The sequence below is a fragment of the Asterias amurensis genome, chromosome 20 (genome assembly GCF_032118995.1).
Source record: "Asterias amurensis chromosome 20, ASM3211899v1".
Lineage (NCBI taxonomy): Eukaryota > Metazoa > Echinodermata > Asteroidea > Forcipulatida > Asteriidae > Asterias > Asterias amurensis.
Window position 1 is genome coordinate 10,425,646 of NC_092667.1, and position 20,795 is coordinate 10,446,440.

Genomic DNA, 20,795 nt, shown 5'->3' on the forward strand with positions numbered 1-20,795 from the left:
TAAAGCAGTCGAGCGTACAAGACAAACAGGTGCAATAAAAAACTTGAACGAACCAATGTATGAATAATTTACCAGAGAATATAATTAACGACTATGTTTTCATTACTTTACAAGCCCTCGACAAACCGTAGTTTGAAAAGTGTTGCAGACAATGATAACGTGCCCGTAATTATTGGTATCGTTTTATTATTAATCTCGATAAGCATATAATTTTGTGTCCTCACATATAAACGAAGTGGATTTGCGGATCGGATTAAAGGATGCAGTATGCATTTATTTAACAGGATCACTAAATTTTGCTTTATTTTTTTTATCACTTGAAACAAAATGTGCTGGAAAAAGACGTACAGTGGAAGAAATTCACATCAACTACAACAACAACATCAACAAAAACCCAGGCTAGTTCTGTGACGATCACTTGAACTAAAATACCAAATTCATGCAACAACTTGTATTATTATAACGTACATTCCAAAGTGTCAGGCTCAGTGAAGACTTTACGCCCAGTAATCGCAAGAAAATGACAAAAAAAAAAACATTTGGACAAACACACACAAAAAACCCCAACCATCACCAAAACACCCAAATAAAAAAAATTAAAAACTTCCCCAACAAACACTCCAAACAGACGTCCAAATCACCTCAACAAACACTCCAAACATACACCCCAAAACACCCCAAACAAACTTACCAAGCTGTTTACACACCACATCGGCATCGTCTTTGTCCCATTCCTCGTTGCACACTGTGCCCCATTTGCCACCGACATACACCTGTACGAATCCTTGCAACCCGTTCGCTCCTCCCGTCAACTTCACTGATCCTTCCTCAACAGCTGTAAACAAATATATATCAACAACAAAAAAACATGAATTTAGGCAAACACAAACAAATCTATACACTTGGTTCTTATATAGCGCTTTATTACATCCCTCGGGGCGTATCAAAGCGCGCAGTGTTTTTCATGCAAGGTATGTTGAGCTACATTTTGAAGTACGAAACCTATTCATTTAAAGAGCCATGTAGTGATTTGTAAGGAGCTGTGGCGCAAAATGCTGCCAATCAAATCAGGAACACCGGGCGAACTCCTTCGCTTTTCGATAAGTGCACTAGGTTATTTTACGTGCGTTACAAAACACACGAGACCAAAGGCTTTACGTCCAATCCGAAGGACGAAGCATCGGTTAAGTGCCTTGCTTAAGGACACAAGTGTCACGGCTGGGACTCGAACCCTTACTCTGCTGAATATAGTTCACCACGAGTCACGGGTGATGTGCTCTCTTTATGTAAAAGATTGAAAAAACCCACTCGGTACATTTCGAGTTGTCCCTCATAATGGCTCTTTAAAAACAGTGGTGGATATTTCACTCCAGGACAGAGTTAAAAATCACCCCAAAAGATGCAAACTTCAATCTAAAAGAGTGGAAGACCACTCGAAAAAGAGTTGTCCCTCATATGGCTCTTCAAAAAGTGCCTTTTCACTCTTTTGCATTTAGAGAGAGTGGTTGCGCCGTAGAATCGTTTTCATATTTCTAGTGAGAGATCGCCTAAACATCACCAGGCCGGTGTCCCGGAGAAATCTGTCCGGCGGAGATTTTGTCCCTGTGTGGGAAATTTACATGGGCTGGAAGAGGATGTTTGAAAAGAGAAGTAGTTTTTACACAGTACTCCGTCTGGGGTACAGAATCTCCTGCCACACCGGACGGCCACATCAAGATGAGGGGGTATACCTTTAACTAAGTTGGGGCTATCGACCCAAATGAACTGCCACCGGGGCACGTTGTCACCTGTATACCAGCCTCGCGGGCTTCAATCGAATTGATTTTAAATCGGGCTGAATATAGCTGCACAAAAATCGAGTCAACATTATTGCTGGATGTAGAACCATATCACACAAATTATACAAACGATCTCTCTCAAAAATAAAAACATCGCCATATGAAATATCAATCATGCGTTTGCAAAAGTCATTAAAGAACAATCAAACGAGTAAAAAATATCCGTATTATTACTCGCTCGGGCAGACTTAAGTTCTTTCTCAACTGAAGGAATTACACGAGTCACCAGACACACATGGTGAAGCGATGGTATCAATTTCGCAAATGGATTTCACGAATGCGCCGATGCGCTGAACCTCGAGATAACATAGGACTTTAAAGTAGAATTGCAGATTGCAATTATATTAAACTGATATGTATTGCTATGTTTTGATATAGAGTGATGACGTCCTATGCTTTCAATGTAGCCACAAAACCTTGGTTTAACCAGTTTGTTCAACTACAGGTAAAGTGCAAATCTGTGTACGTTTATAATAATAATAATATCGAAGTCTTATATAGCGCACGTATCTACCAAACAAGGTACTCAAGGCGCTGAGTATATACAAACTTTCAGAAAGATAGGTAATTGCAGTGATGAATTCTGAGACCCAATTATTTAGCACCTTATAAGGGTTTACAAGGTGCTACGGCGCATACAGCAGCCACAACCAGGAACACCGGGGCGAACCCCTTCTCTTTTCGATGAGTACACTGGGTTCTGTTACATGCGTTACACAACACATGGGACCAGCGGCTTTATGTCCCATCCGAAGGACGAAGCAATGGTTAAGTGTCTTGCTCAAGGACACAGTGTCACGGCTGGGGATTTGAACTCATACTCTGCTGATCAGAAACACCAGAGTTTGAATTATTCGGTGCTTTTAACCGCTCGGCCACGACACTTCCACGATGTAACCATTACCCCTGATGTTGTGATCGCTCGACCTTTTTTCTGGGTCAGGCTAATCCGAAACTGGTTAAATAATTTATTTGAGCTCGACTTCGGGATCATTTAGACACGTACACTATTCCATCAGTTTTAACTGTAGCAGTGAATTTGAGCATTTTTCGCTCAAACAGGGCCCAATTTCATAAAGCCTGTAAGCACAAATATTTGCTAAGCATGAAATTTCTTCCTTGATAAAAACAGGATTACCAACCAAATTGCCCCGTGATTTTCAGGATTAGCAAACAACAGCTGAATACCAGTATCAAGCAATATGCAACATTGGTTGGTAATCCTGTTTTTATCAAGGAAGAAATCTCATGCTCGGCAAATTTGTGTGCTTACAGGCTTTATGAAATTGGGCCCTGCTAGCGCAATTCGGTGCGTGGATATAGTAAGTTGACAATGGTGGTCGTAAGCGCAGAACTCGGTCGGGTGGTAAGCAGAGCAAAGGAATTGCGCCCCATATGTTGTTGTGTGTTTTATAGCTTGAGACGAGGATAGCAGGTTTAGATTACTAATGTCAAACTAATCTGTACTATGAGTGTAGTATACATTGCACTCTGCATGTAGGTCTACAGATTGTGTAAAAGTCACTCTCCGATGATCTTTAAAGCATGTGGTGTTCCGCGATCAACACTCTATTGTCAGTGATATTTCAATCTAAATTTTCTCTTTTTACAGAAGGTATTATATTTCCTTCCGCCATGTTATTATTTAACGGTGGCCCTAGTGTAGTGAAATGTCATTTTAGAAGAAGAGGTAATTTACCCAAATCAACTTGGGCTTTTTCCCGCATTATGTTTCAAATCCTGCTCAGGAAATGTTTAACAAAAAAGATTGCTGGTCGTTGGAATTTGTCTCATTGTTGATCGAACTGAGCTCCATCGAGTAAATTGCCATGATCGCGCTCGAACCCACACTCTGCTGATCAGAAACATCAGAACTTTAGTCTGGTGCTCTTAAGGCCACGACACGCTTCTTGTTGAAACTTAGCAGATACAAGTCTACAGAAACGGTTGATGCAGCTGTACTACACCTTTAAAGTAACCTTTTTTAGTTTGCAAAATATTAAAATGATAGGACACCTTAAAGATACGAGGCTTATACAGTTTTTTCGAAATCAAGGCCTGGGCTTATGCTCTGTGTGCGTCTGTTTGGAGTCCCGTACCGACACGCATGTTTCCAAAATAATTACCTGACAGAGCCTACTCGATGAAGCCTTGGTTTCACAAAGGGCCAATAGGGTCATGGAGAACTATGAAATACAGGTCAAAAGGGAAATAGTCGGGCTCGTTTGAAAGGTCTTACATTGATTGTATTCGTATTCTGTACAACAGGCAAAGATGACTGCAGGGTATCAAACAAGGTGATTCGCTTAACGGTTAATCAACAATTTCTGCATCACTTACGAACCGTATCCTGATGGTCAATTGACATTCAACGGAATGAGTCATTACGGGATTGGCGAGTATTTATATACCATAGGCCCACGTATACTTAAGATTCCAATGTACTCTTTCCCGGTGAGGGAAGCATATCTCGGCCGTTGGTTCACCTATTGTGTATAACCCAATTATGATGAACCCTCTTATCTCTTATAATCTCAGTGGTAGACCCAACACCTCTTTCCCTGTAATATCTTGAGTGGCTGGAGGGCAATGGCGTCATTATTAGATTCCTTCTAAGATGACGCCATGTTGTATATCCCACCATCACTGATCAGTGTAGTGGTATTTACACGCACGAAACATGCCATAAGCCTTTTTGAGATATGGCGGACACAACACTACATCACATCACATCAGTCTTAGGTAAATTGTGTCCGTATAGACCCAAAACAAACAGTGCACTCCTATAGTGTCTGCCATATATCTAAAAGGATATTCTTACATCTCTCTACTTGGAGCAAAAGGTGATCTGACCACACGTATAGTCGTCAAGGTTCCCACACAAGAATAGAGAAAGAAGACCCCCAAAAGCAGGCGCTCTAGTGGACTGGTCACCTGTCTTTACCCGCAAGTCAGGCACTGGTCTCACGACCCCAATGATTTCATTGGATACAATGATTTCATTGCATGAAACTGCATATAAATTTGAAAAGCGTAACCGCGTAACGTTTCTCAGATCGCGATTCCTATGCGGGATTTCTCTTTCTGCGTGGACATATAGTTGCTATACGGAATATTTGGCCATACCTCAGAAACGCGACTACCTTTTGAAATGAAATTTTCAGATGTTTGTTTTATTGTGTATTTCTACATTTACATACGATTTTAAAAACGAAAACATAGGTGTTCTTTGTTATTAAGATATTTATTTTTAAAGTTTTCATTTATTTGTATATTGTTCAATGATCAAATGAGGAAGCTCGCATCAAATACATGCCTCGTTTGATGTTCCCAACCCCAATTGTTGTACCGTTTACGTATATTGTATTAATCAAACTGAAGAAAACAAATGGAAATGGTTTCAACTTTCTTGTTCTTGGCAGCTGAAAAGGAAAATTGATACACAGACGTCATGGGAGCACAGGTGTAAACCCCTACTCCATAAACACAGGATGGAAATACAACCCAACCTTCTATCCTGGTTAAATAAGAAGTCGTAATTTGACCGTTTTTCAATGAAAAAAAATAAAAAAATAAACAGGGGGATTTTAAAGTAATACTGATTCTTACGGAGTTTGGCTTCACCTATTTTCACACGCTGTATCAAAAGAAGTATCAACAACAATAATTAATTTTAGCGTGCAAGCTTATCGTTATGAAGTTCATACTAGAACTATTTTGTCTGTGAAATATTTACCTCCGAACAGAAATCATATCGAGAAATTGTATCTGAAAACCAACAAAGAAAAAAACAAGATTTGTTTATTAGTGTACTCCTTTAGAGCAAATTTCAGGTTATATGTTTTAAGGTTTTTCAAAAAGTAAAGCATGGAATAATATTTCAAGAGAAGTCTTTCACCATTACCTTCTGTAAACCCTGTAGGTTATTTGTAAAACTTTTTTCTTTTTCTTCTGTTCCGAAAGTGTCCAATGGCTTTAAATGAAATGTGGAAGTACAAGGAGATGTTAAACAAGTTTCCTTACCTACTGATGGGGCAGCAATTGCTTACGAGTTTGTTACGAGTAACGAGCGTGTGTCATTACCAAAGGCTAAAAATAACATTCCTGTTTAGAATGCAGCAAGTTAAACAGCGTGGTTCACAGCGTGCCAGTGCACGGGCGATCGCACACGCATTACCGGTTCATCACATACCGTCACTCCGTTGAAATAGAATTGGATGAGACTATCTCTCGCCATTGACTGTTGGTTACGATTCAACCTCGTTGCACAGCGGGAATAAATTATTAATATGGTTAGGGATTTCTCTCGACGGGAAGGGGTTCAATTTGAGATAGAAATACGGAACTATATACGCTCCTTCGATGTATTCATGTTATATTTATATTGATATTTTGTTTCTTTCTCGGGTAATGTACAATGAAATGGAAATTTGGTTGCTAATTCAATTCAATTCAATTCAATTCAATTTTTATTTGTCCCACCATGTAATCCATGCTAAGAAAATTTTCGTGCTTAGCAGCTCTATGAAATTGGGCCCTGGTCTCCCAATTTCATAAAGCTGTTTTAAGCAGAATATACTATTTGGAAAATAGTAAAACAATGTCATGAAAATACGTTTTTACATGCTAAAATAATGTTCGTCTCATGATCACTGAGACGAAAACTATTTTCATGACATTGTTTAACTCATTTCTCAAGAACTACAGCACCTCAGCAAGAAATATTTTCAGGGAAGCTTTCTACTATCATTATCTTCAAACTGTGTAAGTTTAGTGTAAATCTGTGGACATTGTGTTTTTTGTTCTACAAAAGGTATAAGACCCTTTAATACACACTCTCCATACATTCTTGAAAATTAGATCGAAGGTGCTGAAAACGACAGAAATGGCTACAGAGGCATTGAAGAATCAGCACACTGGAGATAATTGCATCCAGTTGTATATCGGCAAATATGGTCATAGATGAACGAATGAACTTTAGCTGTCGTTTTGTATTTCGCTTTCTTTTACTATTGAGTACGGTATACACATGGCAGAAAAACCTTCTGGTGGTTTCAACAGAAAAAAATAAACATGTTTAAATGATTATTATTGATAATATATGTTGACTAACGTTTTACAGACAACTATTGGCACTGTTTTTGCCATTTGGGTATAGCCGTTTGTGGGAGTTATTTTTTGTTCTTCAATTTTGTACTCACGTTTTTCGGTCAAGACCTATTAGTGCACCAGCTAAATGGTCTGTGTTACTTTTCATAAACAGAATTTAGCCATTTCTGATTTGTTCGTTTAAGACTGTATAGCTTTTGAAGTTTGTTGTATTCTCGATTATGAAGAACGTTTTATATGTAACCATAGCCGAAGTTATCAATTCGCAATTTGTCTTGTATTCCAATTTTGAAGGCATCAAATTCCAACCGAGTTTAACCCCCACTTCCCTTGTGCAGTGATTTTCAATAATTATAAAGCGAGCCATGACCAACAAATCATAATATGTCATTACTTGATTAAACACACCATGTGCTCATGACATTTTTAGCGGGCCTGCATGTATGTTATTACATTCATGCTTCACTTGCTGAGTAAACTATTAAACTACTCATAGTAAATGTACAGGCCGATCGAACGTGATCTATGTGCCGAAACCTTCTGCAATAATATAACAGGCATCGTTTAGGTTGTGTTCATCCAGTTTAAGATGTAGCCCTGCTCATGTAGACGCCATTCATGTATTTTTCTTGCAGTTTTGGTCCATGTTGCTCCTGCATAAACCCTGATGTCATCTCTTCATCTTCTTCTCTGTCTACCTCTTTTCCTATTTCCTATTCTTGGTTGCCAATCCATTAATCTTTTTTGTCAATCTGTTGTCATTTCTTCGGGCAGAGGAGTTCGTAAATAATAACAAAGTGTGAATCCGTAAATAATGGATTGAAATGTATTGCCCATTTCGCTGGAGATGTTTTGGTATGAGTGTACTCTTCCCAAACTCCATGATGTGTCATACCATAAGAACATGCACAATATGTAAAGATATGAGTCACTGAATTAGCAATGTAGTAAATACGGCACTGTATAAGAACAAGTCGAGACTTGAGCAGTTCAGTAATGTGAACACTGCAGCACAACAATATGAATTACAGAATAACACACTAATTGGTTCGATCTTTAGGTTGAAGCTAGCGCAATCACGAGACTGACAAATTGATAGGCTATGGGTTTATTTTAAAAGTCCAACTGATACCGCGTTATTACATAAACATGTAGATTCATGTATATAGGCCTATGTAAGGTACGTACATTTTCAGAAACTGACACGCTTAAAAGGTTTATGTACTTTATCAGAACAAAAACTTACACAGTTTGAAGATTTTGATAGTAGAAAGCTTCCTTTGAAATTTTACTTACTGAGGTGCTGTAGTTTTTGAGAAATGAGTATAAGTAATAATTTTCGTCTCAGTTTTAGCATGTAAAAACGTATTAACCAGTAAAGCTGTGGTTTTGGTCTAATATCATAACTGGTTAAGGGGATTTTACATGCTAAAACAGATTTGCGACTTGTTTTACTAATTTCTCAAAAACCACACAACCTTAGTTAGTAATATTTTAAGGGAAGCTTTCCACTATCATTATCTTCAAACCCTGTAAGTTTAATGTAAATCTGTGGACATTTTGAAAAAGTACCCGAAGCTTTTAACGAATGACTTAACGAATGACCGAAGCTAAAACGTGTTTCTGGTCGGTGTGGCCAAAACGTGCACCTGGACGTCATCATCACAATAGTGTTGGTTGCGCTATTTTGGAAGTCAATGTCCACATGGTTTTAGGTCTACAGTGGTAAAACGACATGACATGAGTTTAAGAATGCGCGCTACTCCCGCGCATGAGCGTAAAATCGAGATCGCAAAATATTTGCACAGATAGTAACTGTTGGTGTTTATAATCATAAATAGCCTAATAAAACAGTAATATGACGCCAAAATGCGTGACAAAAATGCTCTAAAGCGCTTACAATATAGACAATCATGAAAATCACGTAAATTGTATTTCAAATGCTGATAATAAAAAGCGACGATGTCCCTCCATCAGGGTCGCCATGTGAAACCCTTGTGCAGAACTTATGGAATTGATATTATATTGGTTGGTCAGTAGGCCTAACCCATGAAGCATCATGCTTTGATTTCATACACGTTTATATCATTATAAATGTTGAGTTGATGCACAGCCTTTACCTCGGACTAATCAACTACACGTTATAACACACCAAAAGGAGCATATTACTTGTGCTAAAGATTGACGTATGGTGTAACTAATTAAGAGAGACTGCTGACAAAACAACAACCCAGCTGTGTCAAAGACAGGTTGGTTCCATTTTGATTTGACTTCATTCTGCCTTAATTAACGTGGACAGGGAGAAAACCCGTCTTGATTCCATGTGTGCGTGTCGAACAACATTGTCATTATGGATTATACATTTTCATTAAATAGAGAGTCATGTCTCTCTAGTTAATGATACAGCTCAGTTGGTTTGGGTACGATTTGACTCACGGGCCCTAGTAAGACTTGAATACAACAACTAAAAACCACCCTGAAACAACGAAAAGGTGTTAAAACGGTGATTAATCTTTTTTTCCGGCACTAATAGTATTCCGGTTACTCCTCGAAAGCCAGAGTTAAAGGCAGTGGACACCATTGGTATATATACTCAAAATAACTATTAGCATTAAACCTTTCTTGGTGACGAATAATGGGGAGAGGTTGACGGTATAAAACATTGTAAGAAACGGCTCCCTCTGAAGTGCCGTAGTTTTCAAGAAAGAAGTAATTTCCCACGAAGTTGATTTCAAGACCTTAAGTTTAGAACTTGAGGTCTCGAAAACAACCATCTAAACGCACACAACTTCGTGGGACAAGGGTATTTTTTCTTTCATAGTTATCTCGCAACTCCGACGACCAATTACCAATAGTGTCCACTGCCTTTAATAGCAGAAGAGTACAATAGAACAGTATTAGTACAGCAGTGAGTAGTATTTAGTATGTAGTTTGAATCGTAACAAACGAGTAGTAGACCTAAAGTAGCAGGTGTAGGTAGTATTGTTCATAAGATTTTAATACGATTTTGGTATTCAGAATTGGTTGTTTGAGCATGGAAGAACGGTAATTTCTACCTCCATTGGTTTTAGGGATGTCATTTACCGTGTTGCACCCTTGCCACCAAGCTGATCTTTCCTCCCGATTGTCTGGGATAACATACGTCTTAATCCCCTGCTGGTCTCCCCCCCCCCCCCCCCACCCCCGCCCTCTATATCTACGCCACGGTGCTCCTCCCACGAATCGTTTCACAGTCAATTCCGAAATGATTCATCCTCTACGATCTGAGAATAATTTGATAATCTGATATTATGCTAACAGTTACTACATCGCTAGCACGGGACTAGCGCAGTGTCCAGCCATCATCACGGGTATTAATACGGGGGCATACGGGGACAGCTAGCCCCCGGGGTTTTTGTGAGTTCGTTCCCCCGTCTGTCCGACAGCTGCTCCGGAAGGTCTTTCACCACGTGGTTTGATACCTTTGAGGTTGAGAACCGTGTGTTTGACACGGACAAGCTGCCGGGTAAGACACCCCCAAAGTGAGATCACTGATATTTCAAGGCTTCGTCTCAACTCAATGATGAAGACGAGTTAACTTGTGACATCAGTGAAGTCACTTCACATGTTTTAAAAATAGCGACAGAAGATTGTCTTCCTTAAGGCACAATTTGTACACAACTCGTTGGTGCAAACTGACATTTTTCTCTTTCTATTTTTTTTTGAGAAGGGGGGGGGGGCAGAGGAGACATTATGGGGAGGCTTTGATTGTTCGAACAAATTTGGTTGATGCAAAATGTTTTTGTGCGTGATATTTTATTTATTTAAGGGGGGGGGGGGTAAATGGGCAGGGGAGAGGCCCTGCCCCCTTTCACACATCTCCGTGATTAAAAGGAAAACTCATAACATTACATGGGGCCTGCACTGCACGCTTTTCGAAATCTTGACTATAACGGGGGGGGGGGGGGGCACATTCTCAAGGTAAGTGTTATTGATTGTTTTGCTACCATTCCCAGTACACGGAACCTTCGGTTTAATGTCCCATCCGAAGGATAAAGCAAATGAAGTACTTGCTCAAGGAAACAGCAAAAGAGCCGCAGTAGGAACTTGAACCCACTCTCTCAGAAACACCAGAGTTTTTAGTCTGGTGCTCTTTGCAGCTCAACAACGACAGTGCCATTTAGGTGATGGCCCAGACAAAAAGACATTAGCAAGGACACCAACACTGGTGATAAATAATGGGTGCGTTCGTTTAGCTTCCCTGGGTCAGCCCCGGTGTGTGGTGGTTTTTTTCCCAGGACGAACGTGTGCAGATATTCAGATAATAACCCACTTTCGTCCTGGGAAAAAAACGCCACACACCGGGGTAGACCCAGGGAAGCTAAACGAACGCACCCACTGTGGCAATAATGGGTAAAAGTTTGACGGTGCATGAAGTGGCAGTAAGGTTGCCATCAATTATCGTACAAAATGATGGAGCACCAAACACAACCACACTGGTATTCGATATGCATATTATTTATGCCCTCTTTCAATTCATAGATGGCTGAATAAGCAAACACGTCCCTGGCAATTTAAAGTAGCTTTAAATGAATCCACAATTGTTGAACGTGCCTCACTGTGAAAGGAAAAAAACACACTGCTGTTTAAAATAGATGTTAAATTTGCATCGGGGATAAAGAATTTTAATTTTTGTTTTTACCCATACACCGATGTGTGTTAGCACTGTATACTCAGTACTTTCCCGAGTCCTGTGAAAACAATATCACAGGCATGTTACTCGGGTGGGATTCGAACCCACGACCCTTGCAATTCTAGAGCAGTGTCTTACCAACTAGACTACCGAGGTTGCCCGGCAGCTAGAGGCAGTCCGAATCCTAAACACTGCTGTTTGTTGTTGGAATAGATTAATTTCATTATCGAATTATTAATGCTCACTCTTATCTGTGAACATTTAAACCTGGTCACATTTTTTAATGTTTTGCCAAAAAGGTAAATGTTTTCGACAAGTAATTTAAGGTAGCTAGCTTAGCTGTTGTTTTAATTATGTATAAATGTAAAAGTATTTACACTGCAACCAGTATGTGAAATTTTCGTTTCAAAAGTTAGTCGAGTTTATGGAATATCTCAGACAAAAGGAGGGATTAATATCCACACATGAGGAAAGATAATCTAATAGGAATACACATTCCGAGAAGCGTAACGTCAGTAGCGCTTCTCAGATTCAAATTTGTGGGCATCAAACTGATATATACTTCGGAGTTAAACATTTCTCAAACTGCTTGATGTTACCGGGCGATCGCCAAAACGATAGGCCGAGAGCGAGTTTCATTTAACGATGTAAAATGTACCACAAACAAAAAGTTTGTCTTCAGTCTCCTGACGATGACTAGAGCAAGCTAGTCGAAACGTTGAGACCAACCCAAGCACTAACTCCGCGGTAGTACGGTTAATTACGATCCTATAAGCTAAAGTAAGTAGTCCCACCCTTTTTCTATACCATCCGCTCAGGTAATAGTTTATAAGCAGGACAGTTCTTTTCAGAACTGAAAAGTCTCCCGAACACCCGAACATTCTACTCCGCGGTAGTAGAATTAAGCAAGACAGTTCTCTAAGAACAAACTGTATCTGGCAAGTAGATACAACATGGTGTTACCGCAAACCAAACATATATTAAACACAAAATTGTTAATATTAATTCACAGAGTGATTACTAAACGAAAGGCCTATACCGAGTCCACAGTAAAAAAAAATTCCACGAAACAAAAGTTGATATCGCCACTAACTTCAAGAGTGATAAACAAACGTATACATTCCCCTGAACATTGTAAGATATACCACAATCCAAAATGTAACGAGACTTCAATCGCTCCACTCAAAAAATAAAATAAAATGGCGACAGATAAAAAACCTCTTGAGTCATTCATTCTGTTTAACATTATTCACCAACGGGGATAAATGCAGCATCGACGGAGAACGCTCACACGACACCCTCCCTCTCCAAAAAGCCCGTCAAAACAGTCACGATGTGGAACCATTCAATTTATGCATTCACTATCCATCAAAGCGAACGATTCTGTTTAAAGGGACACGTTGCCTTTGATCGGTCGAGTTGGTCCATGAAAAGTGTTTGAAACCGTTTGGTTGTAAATTGCATGGTTAGGAAGATGTCTAACGGTAGAATATAATGATCCACACAAACATGACTCGAAATTGCGGTCGGCCGTTTTATGGAGTCGAAAACTTGACTCTGGCGTGTCGTGTTAGTTCACGACGTACAAGGAAAACCACGCAATTTCGAGGCATGTTTGTGTGGATCATTATATTCTACTTTTAAAACACCTTCCTAACCATATGCATTTTACAACAAACGGTTTCAAACGGTTTTCATAGGCCACCTCGCCTGACTCAAGGCAACGTGTCCCTTTAAAGACTAAGAGCTGTGATTCGCCCCGGCCCTCCATGTGCCTCTTCTACATCCTGAAACAAGAGATGGATAGGAGGATGCAGTCATAAAGGAAGAGGCAAGACTATACACATAAAGAGCAGTAGAAAGATGACGCAACACGCAGGAAAAGGTGAATCATTACCCATTCCTTCTGACTATCCACTAGAGTGTTTATGATAATCAGCCAAGATTTTCAACATGGCCAGTGTATTGTATTAAAGGCAGAAAACATGTTTGGTATTGTCAAAGACTGGTATCCTCACTTGGTGTATCCCAACATTACGCATAAAATAACAATTCATTAAATATTTTGAGTCAATTTTTCATTGCAGTTGCAAGAAAAAAATTCGAACGCCCTTGGTACTTAGAATAATATGTTAGATTCAATTTATTTTGAAGAAAATTACAAATGCTTCATGGTAAAACTAATAACACGCCCTTCATATTTGTATAATGTGATCGCAGTTTATTTCAATCGTCACAGCCCAATTAAAGGCAGTGGACACTATAGGTAATTACTCAAAATAATTATTAGCACAAAACCTTTCTTGGTGACGAGTAATGGGGAGATGTTGATGGTATAAAACATTGTGAAAAACGGCTCCCTATGAAGTGCCATAGTTTTCGAGAAAGAAGTAAATTTCCACGAATTTGATATCGAGAGCTCAGATTTAAACCTTGAGGTCTCGAAATCAACCATCTACTCGCACACAACTTCGTGTGACAAGGGTGTTTTTTCTTTCATTATTATCTCTCAAGTTCGATGACCGATTGAGCTAAAAATTTTCACAGGTTTGTTATTTTGTGCATATGTTGAGATACACCAACTGTGAAGGCTAGTCTTTGACAATTATCAATAGTGTCCACTGCCTTTAAAATATATTAACCACTGTAAAAAAAAATTTAAAAAAATAAAAATAAAAAAGACAAGGCTGGAGTTAAATTGTATGAAGTAAGCCTACAAAATCCTAACAGACCTAATCAGCATTTGAAAATATATGGGAGAAAAAAGAAAAAATTACGATGTTTCAGACTGTTAATGTTATTTGATTTTGCTGCCATATTAACCCCACTTAAATTTCTCTAATTAAGTGGGTGATACTTTTACACATGGCATTTGCTTTTGGGCTCATATGTATGGTTAGAAATTACTCAAACTAAAAAATAATAAAATTTCAAATAAACCAAATACATTGTATGCAACCAGGGATTGAAAAATGATTTTATCTATAGTTTAAATGAATAACTATTAGTGAATTACACTCTGTAAAAAAGGAACCTAATTTGGTTTAACGACAATCATTGCACCTGCAATTTGAAAAGCAATTAACTGATAGTGTCCCCAATCAGACAGAATTGATTTATTGAATCTTGAAGCGTCTTGAAGCACCGAGTGTCGCTCAACGTAATTGTGATTACGTAATAATCATTGGATAAAGCGAGACGATATCATGTGTGTATAGCTTCAACCATAGAGCTAGGACCCATTTGTCAGAAAATGATTGTGATTGGTACGTAAGATTGTAGACTCGGAGCAGAAATGACTTCTATAATCCAGTTAGATCCAGTCGGCCCAGAGCATAAATTACTCGTATTGGTTCTTACTTTATGGTAAGACCTATATAGAAAGACCCAGTCGACTCATAGCAGAAAGGACTATTCTTGTGAATGTGAGATCTGGAGAGGCACTGTTGGCTCAAAGCAGAAAGGACTTATAAGACCCAGAAAGACCCAGTTGGCTCAAAGCAGAAAGGAAAAGGCCCAATTGGCTCAAAGCAGAAAGAAAAAGGCCCAGTTGGCTCAGAGCAGAAAGGAAAAGGCCCAATTGGCTCAGAGCAGAAAGGAAAAGGCCCAGTTGGCTCAAAGCAGAAAGAAAAAGGCCCAGTTGGCTCAGAGCAGAAAGGAAAAGGCCCAATTGGCTCAGAGCAGAAAGGAAAAGGCCCAGTGGGCCCAGAGCAGAAAGGAAAAGGCCCAGTTGGCTCAGAGCAGAAAGGAAAAGGCCCAGTTGGCTCAGAGCAGAAAGAAAAAGGCCCAACTGGCTCAGAGCAGAAAGAAAAAGGCCCAATTGGCTCAAAGCAGAAAGGAAAAGACCCAGTTGGCTCAAAGCAGAAAGGAAAAGGCCCAGTTGGCTCAGAGCAGAAAGGAAAAGGCCCAGTTGGCTCAGAGCATAAAGGAAAAGTCCCAGTTGGCTCAGAGCAGAAAGAGCAAAGATCTATAATAAAAAAGGCCCAGAGCAGAAAGGACTTATAAGTAGAAAGACCCAGTTGGCTCAGAGCAGAAAGGACTTCTAAGACCTAGAAAGAACCAGTTTACTCAAAGCAGAAAGGACTTATAAGACCTAAAAAGAACCAGTCGGCTCAGAGCAAAAATGGCTGAATCATTTCGAAATGCAGTAAAGACCCACTCGGCTCAGAGCATACTCGTAAGATCTAGAAATACCCAGGCGACAAAGAGTGAGTTGTGACTCTCATCAGAACTACGGCGACGATTTCATCACAAACAGACAAAAAACATCTAATTAAACTTCAATGAAAGAGAAAGACAGCTTTAGTTTCCATACAAATTATATGGATTTTCATCAGAGAATCAAACCCTGAATGGGCCTCAAATCCCATTGAACTCTCACAAGCTTAAGGCATCAGGCAAAGTCAAACATCAGCAAATGAAAACGAGAATATGGTTTAACAGTATAAACAAGCAAAGCCTCAATATCCCATAGTTGAACAATGGAGGAAGGACACTATTTCTCAATGGATGAACATACACTACATTTAGTTATGGTAATACTGCCCATTCAGTGATGCTTCAACACTATTATGCTTGTATTGCCGTGGCTGTACTTGTGATAGGAAGTACGGACTTTGACCACGGGGCTTTATTTCTTCTCCATCTATCATTTCGAAGAGGAGATATATCACATTTTAATTGGAGCACGATGTACTCGCAGGGCCCTCTCAGCTCCAAGACCATGGTTTATCATGAAATTTCTCGCTCTCTCTCTGTAGATATATATATTTAATTATACTTTGCGGGTTATGAGGTATGACGAGTCAGAAACTGCACGGGAAAACTTCCTAACTGAGAATTTAATTAAATTTGTGGAAATCGATAGGAAATGTTTTTAACTCACTTCCCTCATCTTGCTGCTGTCTTCGTAAAGTTTGTATTGCTGAGTTAAAGATCTCTGATTTTTTTTTTTGATTTTTTTTTTTACAAATAATAAGTATTTATTGACTGATTTATTTTTATTTATTCAAATTATAACAAGCCTCGCTGATAAGCATTGTTTACATTGAATTGAAAGGTGTTCAATAATTAACATAAAACTCACATGATTTAAAGAGGGCAACAGCGATAAACTTCAAATGAATTGCTTTAGTCTTTGAGAAATGAGTGATACAATAAATTAGATGATGACAATAATTGAAATATTCAGGCTTCCTTATTTTATGCATATGTTGAGATACAACAAGTGAGAAGACTGGTCTTTGGCAATTACCAATAGTGTCCAGTGTCTTTAAACAATCGAACGGTAAACAATACTTTAAAAAACGAAGGTATACTTCGCCTCATATAAACACAAGTTAAAATTCAAGAACTACTCCCCTGCTATATTTCCCGCTAAAGCCTTTTCAATATATTCGATCCTGGGTCAACTTGGCGAGACTTACATTCATCGTGATTCACACTGATCACCATGGTAACGCTGACTATATAAAGATGGGTTTGTCCAGCCAGTTATAGCTTGACACTCTATACTCGTGTTCTCTACGCTCCGGGCTTGCTTTACATATGCGCGACGGGTGAATTTTCGTTACCTTTGTCTGCTTCACTGCCTCCCGGTTTGAGGAGGGGCCCTCTCGTTATAGTCGGGAGGTTTTGAATTCATGGCAGTGGACACTATTGGTTATTACTCAAAACAGTTATTATCATAAAACCTCACTTGGTAACGAGTTATGGGGAGAGGTTGATAGTATAAAACATTGTGAGAAACGGCTCCCTCTGAAGTGCCATAGTTTTCGAGAAAGAAGTATTTTTCCACGAATTTGATTTCGACACCTTAAGTTTAGAATTTGAGGTCTCGAAATCGTGTGACATTGGTATATTTTTCTTTCATAGTTATTTCGCAACTCCGATGACCAATCAAGCTCAAATTTTCACAGGTTTGTTATTTTATGCATATGTAGAGATACACCAAGAGAGAAGACTGGTCTTCGACAATTACCAAAGGTGTCCAGTGTCTTTAATGGCTTTCTCACTGAAAGAAGGACACCCACAAAACCTGGATTAATTTTGCTGTTTGTATTATTTTTCCTCAACGAAGCAAAATAAAGCTCTGCATAGGGACACCAGTTATATTTTGGCTTTAGAGTGTTTAAAGTCGGGCTTGGGAGGATCATTTGGAATCTTTAGTCGGGTTCGGGTTTTTAAAATGTTATCCAGGCTTTTGAATCGCGTTTGTTTAAAATGTTTTACTTCTGTCCGATTTTAAAAAGCTTTTGTGTGTAGTCCCATTTTAATAAATAAATAATTATACCATGATCTTCCGTCGACAGTTTGTGTTATACTTCTGTATGACCTTTTGACAGCCATTGTTCAACTTGTATTCCTTGCATACATGTCCAAAGATTTAAACTAAATAAAACATAACAAAAATAGTTTGCGAAGCAGCCTTTAGAAAAACAAACCTGCGAGACTAATCTGGAAATTTTAATTTTGGTTTTACCCTTAAAATTCGTATCAACAAAAAAGTGCACCTTTTCTGATTTATGCACCGATAGCGAGCACAAAACAGCCGCGTTTTATCTCAACTATTTTAAGATCATAAGTCTATCAATGAATTTTCATATTTTAAGTGCACTCTTTTCGATTGCTGTTCTATGTCGTTTCATAGAACAGCCGTATGCTAGGGCGAAGTATATTGTTTGCACTATTGAAGGCTAATTAAACCCGTCTTTTATCGAGGGCTGCAAAACAAATTCATTATATATTAACTCATCGCTTTGCAATGTGTTGCTGGGAGAAATGAATCTCAGCGTGCTAGGAAGAGGGCTTTATTTGATCGTCCAGGACAACAGTGAGCTACAATAAAAGAATCTGGAAAAATAATTAATACAACATGTAAAGTAAACAAAAATTACCTGATATTAAACTCTGAATTTGGTTCCTGTCGTACCTCGGAATATATCCTTATAAAGAATATTATTGAATATTATTGTAAATGACGTGTCCACCATTGTTGACACCAAACCAATTATTTTCTACAGAAAAAGGAAACTTCTGTGTTTTCCCCCGAAAGCACCGAACACATCCGCCAGACACTCCGCCGGGAAACTGTCGTATTACACGGCGGAGGATGGAGACGAAACATCAGCCTGGAGCCTTTGAAACTATACGGTGAAAGACGGTGATGACGAAAAGACCAAATCGAATGTTGATAAATAGCCACAAGTGATTATTAAGGTGACTATTTTTACAGGTTGCCTAGCTCGAATGTTCTCTTCGCTGATTCCGTAATGACTACAAACGTGTTGTCATCTAGTTACGAATTATCCACACAAAAAAATGTAAGTTTGAGAACGAAATTCTGGTACAGTGCTAGCTTTGCCCCTCGCCGCTCGTCACTCGGATATCGTACGCGATTTGATTGTTATTTTCTATCCACGTTGATGTGCCAAATTAATATATTGCGAACCAGACTAAATGATTCTGCCGGATACGACATTCACTTCATTGCATTCGCTCAACTTTTCTGGCTCTTTCACTATGAATAATTTTGTTGTTTTGGTCAAGAACGAATTTTAATACAAATTTGTTGAAAAATTGTCTCAAATATAGCCATAACAAACTTCAGCAAGCTTCAGAACCCTAAAACTTTCGGGGATAAACTGTGTTTAAACTTTTTTACCCTCACGTGATGTGCTCTCAACCAACCAAAATGGAGAAACTGCCCCAGGTATTTATGAATAAAGGTTAAACCATGCTTGTAAGAGAGAGACTGACTGTTGCCAGCTTGGCGTTTATATATCCCCTTGTTAGAGCTTTGCTGATGAGCTCCATTGCCGGGAAGATCATCTAAGCAAAACAAAGAAGACATGACAACATGTGGACCAAAGACTAACCCGAAAGGCAAACCTAGAAATGGAAACAAAAGAAGAGGAAAACAGAAAAGAAGATGGAGAGAAGAAATTCGAAACTAAATTTGACAACTTGGACCAGATCTGCCTCTGCTATCGGGCAATCTTGGTGGTCTAGATGTCACTGCTCTATAGAATGGTAAAGGTCGTGATGGGTTCGAATCCCACCCGATAAATATGCCTGCGATTGAGTTTCCAGAGCTCGGGTAAGTCCTGAGTTGACAGTGCTAGGGCAAAACAATATAGACCTTATGCACATGACGTCATTTCAGTACGGCGCCCCGCATTGAGGTCAAAAGGAGGTTGTTCATTGGCCAATCTATGTGCGTTTCGATTGTTTCGTCACCGTTTGACCTCAAAGATGGCGGCTGGATGACGTCAATGCATAAGGTCTATAATATTGGACTAGAATAGCAAGAAGGAGAAGAAAATGGTAAATAAATGAGGAGGGCTTCATCAAGCAATTGACGAACACATCCTGATGATGATGGTGAGGACGATAATGATGAAGATAATGATGATGATGATGTACCCATTCCATACTTTGAACTAGACAACGACATTCACAGAACAGGGGACCCTTCTCTACGGTTCTGCATAATGATACAAACCCTCGCCAAGCATGGCCTCATCAGAAGCCGAGGCACTCCCCGATTTCAGGCCAATTTAACGGTCAATCAATAAAGAGGTGGGAGGGTTTTTCTGCACAACACGAGCCTCCAATTCTGACCTTTAGAGCTAATGTCATGCAGCATTCAAAGTGCAGCAAATTAATGTTCCTTTAGCAGATGAGGTTTTATTAAAAGAAAGAAAGAAAAGATCTTTAAGTGAATGTTGAGTAAAAACCTGTTCATCCTGTCTTTTGCTGTTATTGTTTGAAAACATTCTGTTTTGCATTTTTACAACCCTGCAGTGTGAGTCGCTACAAAAAACAATGCTCGGTGTATTGGCTGTTTACTGTGGGTTTTCGCTTAGAACTTATTCAAGAAAAATAAATCAATTCAAAATGCATTTTTTTTTCGGTAACAAGTTCTAAGGATCACTGCCCTGCAATTATAAGAGCTTTTAGGATTTACCGAGCCGTGCATTTTACATTGATGTTTTACGGAGAGACTCCGGAGTACCTCGCGAGTGGCCTCCGAAACCCCTGAAGTGTGCCCCGTCTCATCCGTCTGATGGACCGGTCAGTGAGGGTCACATACCCCGCGGTGCTATAGCTGAGGATGTTTACAATATTCTCCCATCTCAACGCGACTCCGTCCTCAGCATCCCGGAGTTCCATGT

General features: G+C 39.2%; 1 protein-coding gene across 2 annotated transcripts in view; it reads right to left on the reverse strand.

The window, feature by feature from the left end:
* The window catches only part of LOC139952480 (scavenger receptor cysteine-rich domain-containing protein DMBT1-like), a 62,585-nt gene that overhangs the window by 17,142 nt on the left and 24,648 nt on the right, over positions 1-20,795 (reverse strand). For both annotated transcript variants that reach the window (XM_071951618.1, XM_071951619.1), the window contains exon 2: positions 692-835. In XM_071951618.1, coding sequence (XP_071807719.1) covers positions 692-835 — 144 coding nt within the window. The remainder of the gene's footprint in view (positions 1-691; positions 836-20,795) is intronic.